Here is an 18,736-nt window from a genome sequence, read left to right as displayed (position 1 = left end):
GAGAGCCAAAGCATAAGAGACTCTTAAAAACTGAGGACAAACTGAGGGTTAATGAGGGGTGGGAGATGTGTATTGAGGAGGGCACCTGTTGGGATGAGCACTGGGTGTTGTATGGAAACCAATTTAACAATAAATTTCATATTTAAAAAAAAATATACTAGGGGAGGCAGATTATACTCTTAAAGATAGACCGTGGTGACATAAAGATGTTGTTTATGGTCGTAACAATAGCTTGTAAAAATCTTTAGAAGTTTCTAGTAGATTCCCAGATCCATTTGTAAGTAATCAAGTACAGTATTTTCATTATATTCATTATTTCATATATTCATTAATAAATATATGTTATTGTAACTTCCTTTTGTTAGGTCTTACTTTTGAGGAGAGGGATATCATTGAAGGAGCCTTCCGTCAAGGTCAGATTCGGGTTTTGGCAGCAACTTCTACTCTTTCATCTGGGGTGAATTTACCAGCACGTCGTGTAATTATTCGGACTCCGATTTTCAGTGGTCGACCTCTAGATATTCTTACTTATAAGCAGATGGTTGGTCGTGCTGGCAGGAAAGGGGTAGACACAGTAGGTGAGTTTGATTTTAATTGTAATAGCTTTGGTGAAGGACAGTGTCAGTCTACTTGAAATCTGACTGATGACTGCCAATTGATTTCTCATCATGCTGTATTTCTTTGTTATCCAAAGCACTAATGTCATGTTTTTGATTTACTTAATATTTATAATGAGTGTAAATTATAATTTTCATATATCATTAGCCATTGATTTTCTCTTAATGTAAAATTAAGATTTTCTTTTATATACGGTGAAATGATTCAGTATTATTCTAATCAAAATGATTTATCATATTAGCTAGAAGATGATTTTTAATTTCCAGTATAATCTATTTAGTGCTAATGAAGGGAGTAATTTTCATGGGGTTTTAGTTCTGCTTAGGTGACTGACCTAAGACTTCAAAGGAGGGATACTGAGAGCTGGAAAGTACTCTCACATTTAGGAATAGGAATTTCACATACCATTATTTTCTCTCTAAAATGGTGCTGGTTCTGAAAACACCTTTTTAGTTTCTTCTGTCAGCAAGTAATGGTAACATTAACAGAAACCAAGCAGAAGTTTTGTCTTAAGCAATGAGGAAGAGTCTTGTTTGAATTAAATATTGAGGTAGCAGCAAATGTTATTACTAACCTGGTAGATAATTATGGGTGTGACAAAATTGTTATAAGTCTTACAACATTAAAGAGCTTTGGGAGGAAGTTCTCTGTCATCTCATCTTTCTTCTCTAGGATGTATTTTATTGACTAATATTATACTGTATGTAAAAAAATAGTTCTATGGTTGCTGAAGAACATTAGGATATCCAGGAGAAAAGGGAAAGTCTTAATGGGAAAATAAGTGGGATAGTCCGGGTGCAAAAAACTGGGTAGTATACCAAGGAAGTGACTATTAGAATAACTTGATTTGTCTGTCATCACATCTGCATTTCAACCATCAGGAAGGAGCGATGAGGAAATAAAGGACACAACTTGTCCCTTAAGGGCACTTCTCAGAAGTTGCACTAAGTATTTTTCCTCACATCCAGTCGGCCAGAACTTAGTCACATGGTTACATTTCCCAACTGCAAGAGAGGCTGGGAAATATAACCTTTAGCTGCGTGGCCATGTGTCCATCCAACATGTAGGAGTTTTATTAAAAGAAAAATGAGAGAATGGCTATGTGTCTCAGCCCCAGTAACAAATGACTTCTCTGTCTGTAATCCCTGAAGGGCCATTGGCCTGCCTCTCTTTTAAGCCCTAAAAATTCTAATGATTAAAAAAAATGTCCAACTCCTTGGATTTCCCCTATTATAGGCATCAAAGAAGTTTATCCTGCTCTGTCTCTTACTTTACCTATAAAATGTGCAGATTACACGTGTTTAGAAAAGGTTGGGGGAAGAGACAAAAACACTCCCTTCCTATTCCTATTTGCTCTTCCCTCTGCCCTTCCTTCCAACTCTAATTTCTTAGTAGGCTCAAACTCTGGAGGGTGGAGTCTAAGTTCATTTTACACAGCTAGTCTTCTTTTAGGGTCAGAGGGTCTTTAAGGTGATATAGAAGATAAGGAGATTTTATTTGCCTTGCTATATTCTTAGCTTATACTTCTCTTTCTTATAGGGAAGAATAATTGGAAAGTTGGTACCCTGGCCAAATTATCAAGCCTTAAATCAGATTAACATTTAAACAAAACTAAAATATACCATAGTAACTTTGTTTTTGAGGTCTTGGAAACTTCTGAAGTTTTGACTTTGCATAATGCTCCATTTCTGGATGACATATACTTGCTCAGAACTTCAGCAAGTGGAGAATGTGTGAATATAGTGTTTCATATCAATTATGAAGATATGCATACTTGGTCATGCTTTTTAGATTATGTAGCATCTTTGTAACTTCTTTACATTTTATAAATTATGTTAATGTTCCTAGACAGTTAATGGTGTTTTTTGTTTTTTTTTAATTTTTTTTTTCAACGTTTATTTACTTTTGGGACAGAGAGAGACAGAGCATGAACGGGGGAGGGGCAGAGAGAGAGGGAGACACAGAATCGGAAACAGGCTCCAGGCTCCGAGCCATCAGCCCAGAGCCTGACGTGGGGCTCGAACTCACGGACCGCGAGATCGTGACCTGGCTGAAGTCGGACGCTTAACCGACTGCGCCACCCAGGCGCCCCAATGGTGTTTTATTTAGATAACATTTTAATCTTTCTGTGGATTTCTTGGAACCTTCCAGTATAAGAGGTTGGTACTTTGTGCAAAAATAGTGATTTACAAGTCAAATAGTAATAATTGATTTGATTCTAATTGACTTGTCTATTGTAGTATGGATACAACCTCCTCAGACAGATGGGAGCAGGGACCTGGACTGTATATATTGGCATTAATTTTCATAAATCTTGCTCACTTTGAAAAAGGGTTGTCCATCTTGCTGAAGAATTAAAAGCTGAAAGTAGTTTGAATAGCCCAAAGTGGCTTTTTGTATTTGCCACTAATGCTAGTTGATCCATTTTGTAGATAATTTTTTATCTTAAGTTGGGCTATTTTGTAGTGTTTATAAGAGCCAGGTGATGCATTTTATCCAGCTGTTTTTGTTGCTGCTATTGTTTTGTTTGATGGCATCTATCTTTTTGTAATTATATCTAGGATAAACAACAACAGTCATCAAGTTTATAGTCCTTTATCTTATCTTGGTTCTCAGTTTAGCAATCAGCTTGAGGAAAGTCTTCTCTCTCCCTAGAATGATTAATATACTCCACCACAATGCCATTTTTAGTTTTCTCTAATGCAAGTTGCCTTCATTTGCCCCCTTACACATCTACTTGCTTCCTTTCCCCTACTATTGGATTCATTTTTGAAAAAAAAATTATCTTTTTTTCTAGTCTTAATTACCGTAATAATAGTTTATGTTTGTATAAATTGTACCTTTATATATGTTTATAATGTATAAGTGCTATCACATTTTTATTCATTTGATTATCACAGTAACCTAAAGCTTTTGATTAGTGAGTTATAATGTAATTTCTAGGTTTCTGTAAATATTTTTGAATTTGTGTTTTCATATGTAACCAGTAATAATTTGCATTTGCATTTTCCTTTATGATTTTCAAAATACCTCTATTATTATTATTATATACTTAATTATTCAGTAAAAACAGTTGCTCCTATGTGGAAGGAAAGAAATTTTTCCTGTGCCTGCTTAGCTTCTATGGCTAGTGCCTACAAATTAGACTGACAGATGGCAGATTAACAGGAGAAAAGGCATACATATTTTATTTGATATTAATATTTTAATTTTTTGCATACACAGAGGACTTCATAGAGAACCAGTAAAGACCCAAAGAAGCAGTTAGATGTTAGGGGCTTTATACCCTTTTAACAAAAGGTAATAGAATTGTGAAGTGACAAGACCAAGGAAAAGGGGTTTGAGTTTCTAGAAGTGGTAAATTGTGGGAAAGTAAATATATACTGGAAACTAACAGAAGTTAAGGATTATTTAGTAAGGTTTATGCAGACCCATCTGGTGCTGCCTTTCTGCATCCAGTGATAAGTGATAAGTGGAACACCTTCACAAAGAGAAATTTATGTCTTACATCTAGGCAAACAGGGTGAGGGCCAGGGGCTCTTACTGTGTTTGCTACTTCCTAAGTGCCTTCAGGTCAAAATAATCCTTATGCCAAAGTGGCATGTTTTGGTATGGCGTATTCTGATCCTCTTCAATCCAAAATTCAGAAAATGAAAGCACCAGCAATAATTTTATGATCATAATAACCGCTACCATCTATTACCTTCTTTTTAAATAAGTAAGACAACTTAAATTCTCTTTGGCAGGTATCTTATGGAAATATGTTGGGGTTTTGCAAATGTGCATTTTTTTGGTTATAGGTGAGAGTATCTTAGTTTGTAAGAACTCTGAGAAATCAAAAGGCATAGCTCTACTTCAGGGATCTCTAAAACCTGTTCGTAGCTGTTTGCAAAGACAAGAAGGAGAAGAAGTAACTGCAAGCATGATAAGAGCTATTCTGGAGGTAAGGAAGAGTTCACTAAATTATTTGCTCTTTGAAGCCTATAATATGATGATAGAATTTAATGATGTGAAGAAAAAGCTTTGTGTTTCATTGTGAGATTGTTTATAGTGTTCCCAAGTCTGAATGTCTTCTATTTTATATAGTTATTTCCTGGAGTTTAATACAGCTAGTGCTGTGTCAGCGTATTTCAGAACAGTGGATTAAAACCCAAATGCCAGATGATTCTTTTTCTTTTTTAGGTATACTTTATTATTTTTTGAATTTTTAAAAAAGGTGACAAAAATGGACCATAGTTCTTACATACAGATAATACCTATTGACATTAAAATAAAATCAAATTACAAATAGACATGATTAGAAGTTTCAAACAACATGGAAAGATCTAAAGTGAAAAATAAAACTTTCTATTCTGGGTCCTCAAAGGTAACGAATCTCCTTTTAAGTGTTTTGTGTATTCATCCAGAAATTTTTCTGTTCATATACCAGCATGCCTTGCTCTTGGCTTCAGTACTGGTGCTAGGGGTTCTGGTACCTGTGCTCATACTTTTTTTCTCCCCTTTCGCTCTCCATTTGAAAACAAAAACGAAAACACACAAAAAAAGGAAAGTAACTGATAACATAGGGTTGGTAAGGATATAGAAAGCAGGCATTCTCATATACTGCTGAAACTCTTTTGGGAGGGCAACTTGGACATATCCACTAAGATAAAAACAACAACAATGCCAAAACAGAACACATAGCCATTTACCAGTAGATTCACAACTAAGAGTTTTACTTAGGGATGTATTTGTGAAATTGCATAAAATTAAATGTACAAGAATGGTTATTATGGCACTATTGGCAATAAGAAAAAACTGGAAACAACCAAAATACCACAAATACTAAATAAATCTTGGTAAAATTATGCATTGGGGTCATTAAAAGGAGTAAGCTCTGTTTAGGTTGATTTAGTATGTTTTCAATCTGTATTAAATGGAAGAAGTCAAAGGGAAAATTAGTACACTTAATTAGTATATTTAATATAGTTGTAGGAAGATTATATCCACAAAACACAACTCACTTTACTTTTTCTACACCCATTCCCATCCCCCTTCTGGGTGGGGAATATTCAATACTAGCATTTCTATATGCCCACATGTTTCAGAAGGAAGGCTATGTTGTTAGTTCCTACATTTCAGATAGATAGTGATTCATTTATTTTCATTTATGAGAAAATGTATCTACTTTTAAGGAAACTTTTGGGTGGATGGAACTGGAGAGTGTGATGCTAAGTGAAATAAGCCATACAGAGAAAGACAGATACCATATGGTTTCACTCTTATGTGGACCCTGAGAAATTAACAGGAACCCATGGGGGAGGGGAAGGAAAAAAAAAAAAAAACAGGTTAGAGTGGGAGAGAGCCAAAGCATAAGAGACTGTTAAAAACTGAGAACAAACTGAGGGTTGATGGGGGGTGGGAGGGAGGAGGGGGTGGGTGATGGGTATTGAGGAGGGCACCTTTTGGGATGAGCACTGGGTGTTGTATGGAAACTAATTTGTCAATAAATTTCATAAAAAAAAAAAAAAGGAAACTTTTGATGTTGTCATTAGGTGTTATCTACATGTATAACGAGTGATAATGGAAGAATTAATAAAAAGTCTCTACATTAAGATGCTGAGAATATTTTAAGAGAACAAAATCATTTCTTTTATATCATAAGGGCCTGCATGTCTTATTGAAAAGTTACAGAAAATTTCAAACCTCTTATATCAGATAATAGTTGGTGGAATGGCAAGTACATCACAAGATATGCAGACTTATGCTTCTTGCACATTTTTGGCTGCGAGTATGAGAGAAGGGAAGCTGGGAATTCAGAAGAATCAAGATTCTGTTCAACTTGGAGCAATTGAAGCCTGTGTAATGTGGCTGCTAGAAAACGAATTCATCCAGATTACTGAAGCTAGTGATGGAACAGAAGGTAAGTGTGACTTAATTACAGTATACACTTTTTCATCTTTGCTGACTTTATACTGCTTAGTAAAAGGAAATTGACTTTTCAAACACTGTAAAAGGAAACCGGTTTTTCGAGCGCTATATAAACTCATTTTTAGTACGTAGTGTTGGATTTAGCAACATCAGGCATTTAGCATAGAATCTGCTCATAAATATGCATACACTGGGCAAAATTCTGTTTGTAAAATTTATCAGAGGCTAAAACGTAAATTATAGAGTACAGAAAGACAGTGTTTTATTTAATCTTTAACATTTGATACTTTATTTCCCTTCTCCTGCCCCCAACCAGGAAAAGTGTATCATCCAACACATCTTGGTTCAGCAACTCTGTCTTCTTCACTTTCTCCAACTGATACTTTAGATATTTTTGCCGACCTCCAAAGAGCAATGAAGGGCTTTGTTTTAGAGAATGATTTGCATATTGTTTATCTGGTAAGTTCTATTAAGTTTGTGAAAATGGGGAGAAAATACTTATATAGAATCCTGAACATCTTGGGAACATCTTGTTTGTCTTCTTTAGGGTAGCAGTGGTGGAAATAGAGTACAGGTAAGAAGAGAGTTGTTTTAAAGTAATAAGCTAAATGTTATAGTGACATTTTAATTTATTTGTCTACTTTTTTCTCTAACCTTTCAAAAAAGCATTTGAGGTGTTTTATAAAAAACATATTTTACAATATATAAAAGAATAGTAAAGTATAATGAAATATCAGGAAATTGAAAATAAGATGATCATATAAAATTCAAAGGTTTGTACATAAACATGCATGCCTTTAAGTCATGTACCGTTCCTGTAGCCAACTTTGGTTCTGAGTTTTCTAGCAACTACAGCAAACAGGAAAGCTTGATTAGTGTCAATATTGATAAGATAAACAAAACCAAAAAAATGAGGAAAAGGGGTACCTGGCTGTCTCAGTCAGTAAAGCATGTGACTTTTGATCTCTGGGTTGTAAGTTTGAGACCCATGTTGGGTGTAAAGATTACTTAAAAAAGTAAAATCTTTAAAAAAATAATTAGGAAAAATGTTGCATTTTATTGCATAAGAGAAATTTAGTCCTAAAAAGACACTCAGGGTCTTATATTCTTGAGACAATCTCTATAATAAATGCAATAAGGAATTTTAAAGGCTTGTATATATTAGATAGTCTTTTATAACTATTTCTTATAACAAAGATTTTGATAAAAATTGAATAAAATAGGGTTTGAGTTGTATTCTCTGGAAAGAACCTGGCTAAAAATATTTTGTCAATTAAGAGCAGTCATAGGAACTGACATAAGCAAGATGGCAGAATAAGAGGCCCCTGGTTCTAGTCTCCATAACAGAAATATGAATTAGTAACTATTTACAGACGAAAAGACCTTTCTAAAAATCCCAGAACCTGGCAGTTAGGCTGAAACACATTCATGGAGCACAAAAACTGAGAAAAGCCACATTAGAAGGCTAAGAGCAGTGGTTTCACTTTGACAGGGTTGCCCCTCCCTCATCCAGCACTGTACCACACTGGGAGGAATTCTCTGGGCCTACAGTTTCTCCAGTGAGAAAAAGAGAGCTTGGGGTTGACATCCAGCTTCCTCAGCATTCTGGAGTGTTGCCTGGGAAGTCCACTTCTGTCTTACCTTATGGGGAACACTAGGGAAATAGGCAAGGCTAGGTTACCTGAGGAACAATATGGGAGGTAGGGCTCACAGGGATTTGTGTGTGGATTAGTGATGGCATTGCATCCCTCCTGGCCACCTTGCCCAATCAGAGAGCCCAGCAAATGGCTCCACCCACTTGTGCCAGATTGCTGCCTGTTTGACCAGAAAGCAGGGTGAACAGTTAAGCCCAGCTAGGATTCCCAGGCAATAGCCTGACTGCAGAGCCCAGCCTGTACCTCTGCCCTTGCAGGTAACCAGTCCGACACCCCTACCCAACTGCAGAGCTCATCTTGTGGCCCTGCTGGAGCAGGGACTCTGAACTGTAGAACACAGCCAGAAGTCCTGCATGATCACAGGGTCCATCCTGCAGCCCCATCCAACTATGGAGCACAACCTCTGGCCACACCTGAACACAAAGTTCAGTTAATGGCACCACCTATCCAAGGAGTCTAGTCTCTGGTCCTGTCTGGCCAGAGAGCCCAGCCAGTGGCCATGCCTGTCTGCAGAGCCCAGCTAACAGTCCCACCTGATCAGGCAGCCTAGGGAGTGGTCTTGCCTGAGTGCAGGGCTGAGCCAGTGGCCCCACCCAACCAGAAACTCTGGCATCAAACCTTGCCCACCCTCCTGTGGGCTCTACCAGCTGGCCTTTGAGAACCTAGTTTGGGCTGACTAGTGAAAATCTTTCCCTATTGAAGCAAACCTGTAAAGACTAGAAGAAGTGACTGCTTCCTCAAATGCACACATACCAACACAAGGATACAAGAATAATGAAGAATCAAGGAAATATGGCACCACCAAAGAAACTAGTAAAGCTCCAATAACCAAACCTAAACAAATGGAGATCTGTGAACTTACTGACCAAGAATTCAGAATAATCCTCTTAATGAATTTCAGTGAACTACAATAAAACACAGATAGTCAACCAAACAAAATTAGGAAACAGTACATGAGCAGAATGAGAAATTCAACAAAGAAATAGAAACCATCAAAAAGTAAAACCAAACATGAATCCTAGAGCTGAAGAATACAGTAGGTGATGTGAAAAATTTAGTAGCTTCAAAAGTGGACTCAGTCAAGGAAAAGAAAAAATCTGTGAACTCAAAGATATTATGCTAAGTGATATAAGTCAGAATGAGAAAGACAAGTATCATATGATGCCACTCATAAATGGAATAAAAAAAGAATAAGCAAACAAAAAGCAGAAATAGATCCTAATTAAAGAAAGCAAACTGAGGGGGTAGGGTAGGGAGATGAGCAAATTGGGAGAAGAGGAGAAGAAGACACAGGCCTCCAGTTGTGGAATGATTAAGTCACAGGAATAAAATGTAGAGCATAAGGAATACAGTCAATGATATTGTAATAGTGATATAATAAGACATGTTAACTATACTTGTGGTGAACATAGCATAATGTATAAACTTGTTAAATCACTAAGTTGTATACCTGAAACTAATGTAATGTGTCTACTATATTAAAAAAAAACATAAAATAATGAGTTAATGGATACACAAAATAAAAGATGTAAATGGTAACATCAATGACCTAAAACATAAGGGGATAGAGAAGTAAAATTTTGGAGTTTGTGTATGTAATCAAAGTTAAGTTGTTATCAGCTTAGAATAGGATGTTATAACTATATACAATGGAACATCATTCAGCTATCAAAAAGAAGGAAATCTTGCCATTTGTGTCAACATGGATTATCCTGGGAGGGTATCATGTTCAGTGCAGTAAGCCAGAGAGAGGAAGGCACATATAATATGATATCACTCACATGTGGAATTTGAAAAAGTTGAACTCAGAAATATTGTTAAATGGCAGTTGCCTGGTGCCAGGGCATGGGGAACATAGGTAGATGTTGGTCAAAGAGTACAAACTTTCACTTATAATATGGATAAGTTGTAGGAATCTAATGTAAAAAATGGTAATTATAACTAATAACACTGTATTGTATACTTGGAATTTGTTTAGAGAGTAAATCTGTTCTTACCACAAACACACACAAAGTGGTAACTGTGTCAGGTGATGGATGTTTAATTAACTTGATTGTCGTATTCATTACACAGGAACACATGTATCAAATCATCATATTATACATCTTCAATATATCCAATTTCATTTGTCAATTATACTTTGATAAAGCTTGGGGGAAAGGGGCAGATACATATATTTCGATAAGCAAGTGAGTGGTGGGAGCATAAAACTGAAATTCTCAGAGAATTAGGAAGGTTGGGGTGCCTAGCCAGCTCATTTGATAGAGCATGCAACTCTTGATCTTGGGGTTGTGAGTTCAAGCCCTACATTGGGCCTAGAGAATACTTTAAAAAAATAAAATAAATCGTAAAAACAAAGTTAAATAGAATTAGGAAGGCTTATCAGGAAATGCATTTAAATAAAAAACAGTGTTGAGGTGAACAGAGGGGAAATGCCAGAACAAGGCCATTTTTTCTTCTTTTAGTGAACAATTGTAATACATGGGTGATAATATGCTCAAAGTTCTGTGCCTGAGAATGTGGCTAGGAAGAATCTCAAAGCCAGTGTTATAAGTTACCTGCCACGGCCTTAAAACTGTCTCATTTATCATACAGTGGATAAGATGATCAGTTCTAGGGTTAGACTGCCAGTTTACTTCCATGAAAATCAGATTGAGTATAAGTCATTAAAATAATTGCTAATGAAATATGTGAGACAACTGTAAAAACTGTAAAAAAGTTATAAAAGTCAATATGGGAAAGAACTAGAAGGATACTGCTCACAGATTATTTTGCATTTCTCTTTAATATCTAACTACACTTGGCCAAAACAGAAATTGAATTTCAGTGTATTGTGGATGTGGTCTACATAAGAAAGCAGTGATAAATTCTAATCAGTAGACTCAAAACAAAAGGCCTTGACCTTAGCTCAAAATGTGGCAAGTTAATATACATTTATATTTTAAGTTAAATAAAACCTGTAGTTTTCATATACTATTTTATTTTTTGAATATTTAAAACATTTATGTGATTCAAAAGTCAGAAGTACATCAAAAGGATGTACCTCTACTGACCTTCATAGATAACTATTTTCATTAGTTTTTAATACACAGACACACCTTGGCAATATTGCAGGTTTGGTTCCAGACCACTGTAACAAAGCAAATCAATGCAGTAAGTGAGCCAAATGACTTTTTTGGTTTCCCAGTATATATAAGTTTATACTATACTATAGTCAACTATAGTCTATTAAGTGTGCAATAGCATTGTCTAAAAAATGTACATACCTTAATTTAAAAATACTTTATTGCTAAAAAATGTTAAGCATCATCTAAGCTTTCAGCAAGTCATAATCATTTTGCTGGTGGAAGTTCTTGCCTGGATGTTGATGTCTGCTAATTGATCCAGGTGGTGATTGCTAAAGTTGGAGGTGGCTGTGGCAATTTCTTAAGAATAAGACAACAATGAAATTTGCCAATGAAATTTGACTCTTTCACAAGCAATTTCTCTGTAGCATGCGATGCTGTTTGATAGCATTTTACCGACAGTAGAGCTTCTTTCAAAATTAGAGTCAATCCTCTCAAACTCCGCTGCTGCTTTCTTTATCAACTAAGTTTATGTCACATTCTAAATCCATTGTTGTCATTTTGATGATTCTCACAGCATCTGCACCAGGAGTAGATTACATCTCAAGAAACCACTTTCTTTGCTCATCCGTAAGAAGCAACTGCTTATATATTCAAGTTTTTTTTTTTTAATTTTTTTTTTCCAACGTTTATTTATTTTTGGGACAGAGAGAGACAGAGCATGAATGGGGGAGGGGCAGAGAGAGAGGGAGACACAGAATCGGAAACAGGCTCCAGGCTCTGAGCCATCAGCCCAGAGCCTGACGCGGGGCTCGAACTCATGGACCGCGAGATCGTGACCTGGCTGAAGTCGGACGCTTAACCGACTGCGCCACCCAGGCGCCCCTATATTCAAGTTTTATCATGAGACTGCAGCAATTCAGTCCCATCCTCAGGCTCCACTTCTGATTCAGGTTCTCTTGCTGTTTCCACCACAACTGCAGTTACTTCCTCCATGGGAATCTTGGACCCATACATTCATCCATGAGGGTTGGAAGTCACTTCTCTTAAACTCCCATTGATGTTAAAGTTTTGACCTCTTCCCATGAATCATAAATGTTCTTATGGCATCTAGAATGGTGGAATCCTTTCCAGAAAGTTTTCAATGTACTTTGCCTGGACCCATCAGAGGAATTACTGTCTTTAACAGCTATAGCCTTATGAAATACAGTTCTTCAATAATAAGACTTGAAAGTCAAAATTACAGTTGGCTCTTGAACAAAATGGGTTTGAACTTTGCAGGTCCACTTATACATGGATTTTCAAAAAATAAATATAGCACAGTACTGTGTATTTTCCTTATGATTTTCTTAACATTTTCATTTTTCTAGCTATATCATAAGAATACAGTATATAATATAGCATAAAATATGTGTTAATTGACTGTTTCTGTTATTGGTAAAGCTTTCCGTCAACAGTAGATTATGAGCAGTTAAGATTTGGGGAGAGTCAAAAGTTATACACAGATTTTTCCACTGCATTGGGGTTGGTGCCCCAACCCCCACATTGTTCAAGTATTATCTATACTTCAAGATCCATGGACTGTAGAACGGATATTCCATTAGGAAATAGGAAAACAACATTTATCTTGTACATCTCCATCAGAGCTCATGAGTGACTACATTGTCTGCAGTAATTGGAAAGGAATCTTTTTTTTTCTGAGTAGGTCTCAATAGTAGGTTTAAAATACTCAGTAAACCATGTTGTAAACAGATGTGCTGTTATCCAGGCTTTGCTATTCCATTTACAGAGCACAGGGAGAGTAGATTTAGCACAATTGCTAAGGACCTTAGGATTTTGGAATGGTAAATGAGCACTGGCTTCAACTTCAAGTCACCAGCTGCATAAGTACCTAACAAGAATCATCGTGTCCTTTGAAACTTTGAAGCCAGGCATTGACTTGTCTTTAGCTATGAAAAATCCTAGATGGCATCGTCTTCTAATAGTAGACTATTTTGTCTCCATTGAAATTTAAAAAAAAAAAATTTTTTTTTCAACGTTTATTTATTTTTGGGACAGAGAGAGACAGAGCATGAACGGGGGAGGGGCAGAGAGAGAGGGAGACACAGAATCGGAAACAGGCTCCAGGCTCTGAGCCATCAGCCCAGAGCCTGACGCGGGGCTCGAACTCACGGACTGCGAGATCGTGACCTGGCTGAAGTCGGACGCTTAACCGACTGCGCCACCCAGGCGCCCCGAAATTTTTTTTTTTAACGTAGCTATGTTTATTAATGATTTTAGCTAGATCTTCTGGATAACTTGCTGCAGCTTCTATATCAGCACCTGCTGCTTAACCTTGCACTTTTACATTATGGGGACGGCTTCTTTCCTTAAACCTCACAAACCAACCTCTGCCAGTTTCCAGTTTTTCTTGTACAGCTTCCTCTCCTCTCTCAGCCTCTCAGAATTGAAGAGTTAGAGCCTTGCTCTGGTTTAGGCTTTGGCTTAAGGGAGTGTTGTGGCTATTTTGATCTTCTATCCAGGTCACTCACTCTTTCTACATATCAGCAATAAGAATGTTTCACCTTCTTATCATTTGTGTGTTTACTGGAGTAGAACTTTTAATTTAAAAGTTCAAGAACTTTTCCTTTGCTTTCACAACAGAGCTGCTTGGTGGAAAAGGCCTAGCTTTCAGCTTGTTTCAGCTTTCTATATGCTTTCCTCACTAAGCTTAATCATTTCTAGCTTTTGATTTGAGAGATTCCCAAGGAGAGATTCTTCCTTTTCATTTCAACATGTGGAGGCCATTGTAGGGTTACTAATTGGCCTAATTTCAATATCGTTATATCTCAGGGAGTAGGAAAGCCCTAGGAGAGGGAGAGAGATAGGGTAATGGCTGGTCAGTGGAGCAGTCAGAAGACACAGTATTTATCAAGTTCACTTTATTTATCAAGTTTATTTATCAAGTTTTATATGGGTGTGGTTAATGAGACCTTAAAACAATTACAATAGTAGCATCAAAGATAATTGATCATCGATTATCATAGCACATAAAATAATGAAAAAATTTGAAATAAACTGTGAGAATTACAAAATATGACCCAGAGACACAAAGTGAGCAAATGCTGTTGGAAAAATGGTGCCAGTAGACTTGCTCAAAGCAGGACCGTCACAAACCTTTAATTTGTATTAAAAAAAAAAAAGACAATATCTGTGAAATGTAATAAAGTATATAAAATAAGAAAGTACTATATATCTTTTGTTTTATAAATACTAGCAAGCACATATATGTATTCTTACTTTACCTTACTGTAAGTGCACTGTATCCATTTTTTTTGCACCATCTTTTTTCCTTAACAATATATCTTGGAAATCACTCTGTCAGTTTATGGAGATTTTCAATTCTTTTATTTATTTATTTATTTATTTTTTTAAAATTTTTTTTTTCAACGTTTATTTATTTTTGGGACAGAGAGAGACAGAGCATGAACGGGGGAGGGGCAGAGAGAGAGGGAGACACAGAATTGGAAACAGGCTCCAGGCTCTGAGCCATCAGCCCAGAGCCCGACGCGGGGCTCGAACTCACAGACCTCGAGATCGTGACCTGGCTGAAGTCGGACGCTTAACCGACTGCGGCACCCAGGCGCCCCTCAATTCTTTTTTAAAATATCTGTATAACTCCATTGTGTGTGTATACCATTATTTATTCAGTTCTCTGTTGATGGACAGTTGGGTTGTTTCCAATATTTTGTTACGGCAAATGATGCTACAGTGAATAACTTTGGTGCATATATTATTTAGTTTTGAGGAAGGTATATCTTTAGGAAAGACTCCTTAAAGAACAATTGTTTGATAAAGTATAAAGGCACATATGATTTTGGTTTTGTAAGATTGCCCTCCATAAGATTTGTATGACTTTTCAATTTTACCAGTGCTATATTAGGGTAGTTATTTTTCCACAACCTGATGAATAGAGTATATATATTGATAAGCTTTTATACTTTTTAGTGTATTTTTAATTTATATTTTAAGTTATGAATACATTTGAACATTTTTTCCATTTGTTTAAGGACAGTATGCTTTTTTCCCTCCATGAATTGTCCATGTCTTTTATTTTTCTATTGTGTTTTGTTCTTTTTCTTAAGTTTTTAAGGTTGTTTTATATATTAGGGAGAATAGTGCTTTGTAGTATAAGTTGAAAGTATTTTTATCCTAGTTTTTTAGTTGGCTTTGGCTGTGTTTATTGTGTGTTTTACCTCACATTTTTAAAAAAATGTCGTTGAGTTTATGAACTTCCGTATCGGCAAGAAATGCTTTTCTTGATCTAAGATTATAAAGGAATTCTCTAACATTGTTCTTCATGTAATTGTCTGATTATGATTCCCTTTTTTTGAGCTGTGTTCCATCAGAAGTTTATTCTAGTACAGTAGTCACCCCTTATCCATGGGGGATACATTCTATGTGCCATGGGGCACTACTCTTCCTAATATATAAAACAACCTTAAAAACTTGAGAAAAAGAACAAAACACAAGAGAAAAATAAAACACATGACAATTCATGGAGGGAAAAAATGGGGGATGCATTCCAATACCATCAGTGGATGCCTGAAACCCAGATAGTACCGAACCCTATGTATATTATGTTTTTCCCATACCTACATACCTTTGATAAATTTTAATTTATAAATTAGGCACAGTAAGAGATTAATAACAACAACATAACAATATAGAACAATTATGTAATGTTATAAATTTTTTGTGAATGTGATCTTTCTCTCAAATTATTTACTGTATGTACCCTTCTTGTGATGATGTGAGATGATAAATTGCCTATGTAATGAGATGAAGTGAGGTGAATACTATAGATAGACATTATGATGTAGTGTGAAGCCACTATTGACCTTCTGATAATATATCATCTGTTATGGACCATGGTTAACTGTGGGTAACTAAAACCATGGGAAGTGAAACCAACAGATAAGCAGCAGGGGAGACCTACTGTATATGGCTTTTCAATTTTACCTTTCTTTCATGGTGACATTCTGCAGTCACAATTTCATTTATTAAAAGGTTTATTTACACACAACGAATGAAAAAATTTCTTTAGCTTTTATCTTTACTTTTTTCCCCATGTTTTATGTACTAATTTGCATTTTTTATCTGGATATTTTAAACTTACAGTTGGTTTTGGATGTATATCTGCCTCATTTGTCGATCTGACAACAGACCAATTTTACCAATTTGTACACGAGTTACCCTGTTTTAATTAAAAGCTTTCCTTGTATGTTTTATCTAATGGGGCTAGTTTCCTTCATTGCTCTCCTTTTTCAGTGTTCATACGCATTCTTGCTTGCTTGCTTTTTAATGTAATGCTTAGAATTAACTTGGTATTTTCATTGGTATTGTTAAATTTACACATTGTCATGTAGGAGAATTGACACCCTTCTTTTTTAGACTGATTGGTCTTATTCATGAAGAGACATGTTTCTCTATTTCTTTAAGTCTATTTTTGGGCTTCCAAGAATGTTCTGAAAATTTTCTCATGTAGAAGTTGAATATATATTTTTAAAATAGCTTTGTGTAATACGGTTTATATAGCATACCATTTAAAGTATAAGTTAGTGGGTTTTAGTATATTCACAGAGTTGTGCAATTATCACCAATATCTAATTTCAGAACATTTTCATCACCCTAGAAAAACCCTGGGTGCATTAGCAGTTACTCTCAAATTTCCTCTAGTCTCCTCATTCTCCCTTAGTCCTAAGCAACCACTAATGCAATAGTGTGCCTTCTGTTTTATAAACTTTCGTATTCTGGAAATTTCATATAAATGGGATCATATAATATGTGGTCTTTTATGACTGGTTTCTTTCACTTAGCATAATATTTTCAAGTTTCATCCATGGTATAACTTATATTCCTATTTTTTCTATTTTTTAAAAAAAAATGAGTATAGTTGACACATGATGTTACATTAGTTTTAGGTATAGAACATAGTGATTCAATAGCTCTGTATGTTTTGCTATGATCACCACAAATGTAGCTACCATCTGTCACCATACAATGCTATTACAGTACCATCGATTACATTCCTCATGCTGTACCTTTTATTCCTGTGACTTATTTCATAACTGGAAGCTTGTATCTTGTCCAGGAATTTGTTCATTTTATATAGCTTCTCTAATTTGTTGGTATTCATTTCACATTATTTTCTTATAACCCCCCCTCCTTTTTTCTCTGTACATTCAGTAATGTTATCCCTTCTTTCATTCCTGACTTTAGTAATTTAAGTCCTCTCTCTTCATTTCTGAATCAGCCTAGGTAAAGTTTTTCAATTCCATTCATCTTTTCAAAGCACTGTTAAAAGTATTTAAACAAGGAAGCCATTAGATTGAGGTGGCTGTAATGCCTTGGTAGCTTACATAAGCAAGACAAAACATAAGCCAGAAGCAGTGCACTCAAATCCAAGAAATTGAAACTTGAGAACAACCAATCACAAACAGTCATTGAGGCTTTCCCAAGTAAGGCAAGTGCTTAAGCTATAACCAGTCAAATAATTGCTTTGCTTTGCTTCAGCATCTTCTCTATAAAAACTTTGCTCCTCCCTGTTAGTGGAGGGCTTCTAACCACCTTTGGTTTGGCACTGCCCAATTGAAATCAATTTATGCTCAAATAAAATCTTGAAAAATTTTATGTATCTCAAGTTTGCCTTTTACCAGAACCAATTTTTGTTTAGTTGATTTTTCTTTTATTATTTTTGGCTATTTCATTAATTTCTGCTCTTTATTATTTTCTTCCTTATTTTGGCTTTACGTTGTTCTTCAATTTGCAATTGTCTAAAGTTGAAGATTAGGGTATTAGTTTCAAACCTTTATTTTTTTAATAGAAGCATTTATAGCTATACATTTCTCTCAAAATACTACTTTCACTGCATCTTCTAAGTTCAGTACGTTATGTTTTCATTTTTTATATTCATTAATTTTAAGGTACTTTGTAATTTCTATTGTGATTTTTTTCCCTAACCCATTGTCATTTAGTAGTTTCTTGTTTAATTCCCACATTATGAATCTCAAACATTATTTGTTATTCATTTTGAATTTTATTCCATTCTTAGGAAACATACTTTGTGTAATTTAGTGTGTGTATGTATATATATGGATGTGTGTGTGTATATATATATTTATATATTTTATAAATACATATTTATATATATTTATATATATTATATATATGTGTGTGTATGTATATATATGGATGTGTGTGTATATATATATATATATTTTAAGATTTTAAGATTTTATATATATATGTTAAATATAATATTTAACATATATATATACATATATATTTTTTTAAGACCTTATTTTTAAGCAATTTCTACACACAACATGGGACTCAAACCCACAACCTTGAGATCATGAGTTGCATGTTCCACTGACTGAGGCAGCTAGGTACTACTTTTATACATTGAGGCTTGTTTTATTGCCTGCATATGGTCTATCCTGGAGA

At 35.4% G+C, this 18,736-nt stretch overlaps 1 protein-coding gene across 6 annotated transcripts in view; it reads left to right on the top strand.

Annotated features, from left to right (window-relative positions):
- Positions 1 to 18,736, top strand: part of POLQ (DNA polymerase theta) — a 156,973-nt gene that overhangs the window by 63,160 nt on the left and 75,077 nt on the right. For all 6 annotated transcript variants that reach the window (XM_045037000.1, XM_045036999.1, XM_045037002.1 and 3 more), the window contains 4 exons: positions 366 to 578; positions 4,419 to 4,561; positions 6,316 to 6,520; positions 6,845 to 6,987. In XM_045037000.1, the coding sequence (XP_044892935.1) occupies positions 366 to 578; positions 4,419 to 4,561; positions 6,316 to 6,520; positions 6,845 to 6,987 (704 nt within the window). The remainder of the gene's footprint in view (positions 1 to 365; positions 579 to 4,418; positions 4,562 to 6,315; positions 6,521 to 6,844; positions 6,988 to 18,736) is intronic.

The sequence above is a fragment of the Felis catus genome, chromosome C2 (genome assembly GCF_018350175.1).
Source record: "Felis catus isolate Fca126 chromosome C2, F.catus_Fca126_mat1.0, whole genome shotgun sequence".
Lineage (NCBI taxonomy): Eukaryota > Metazoa > Chordata > Mammalia > Carnivora > Felidae > Felis > Felis catus.
The sequence above is the reverse complement of the archived record's forward strand: the minus strand, read 5'-3'. Positions and strand labels throughout refer to the sequence as shown.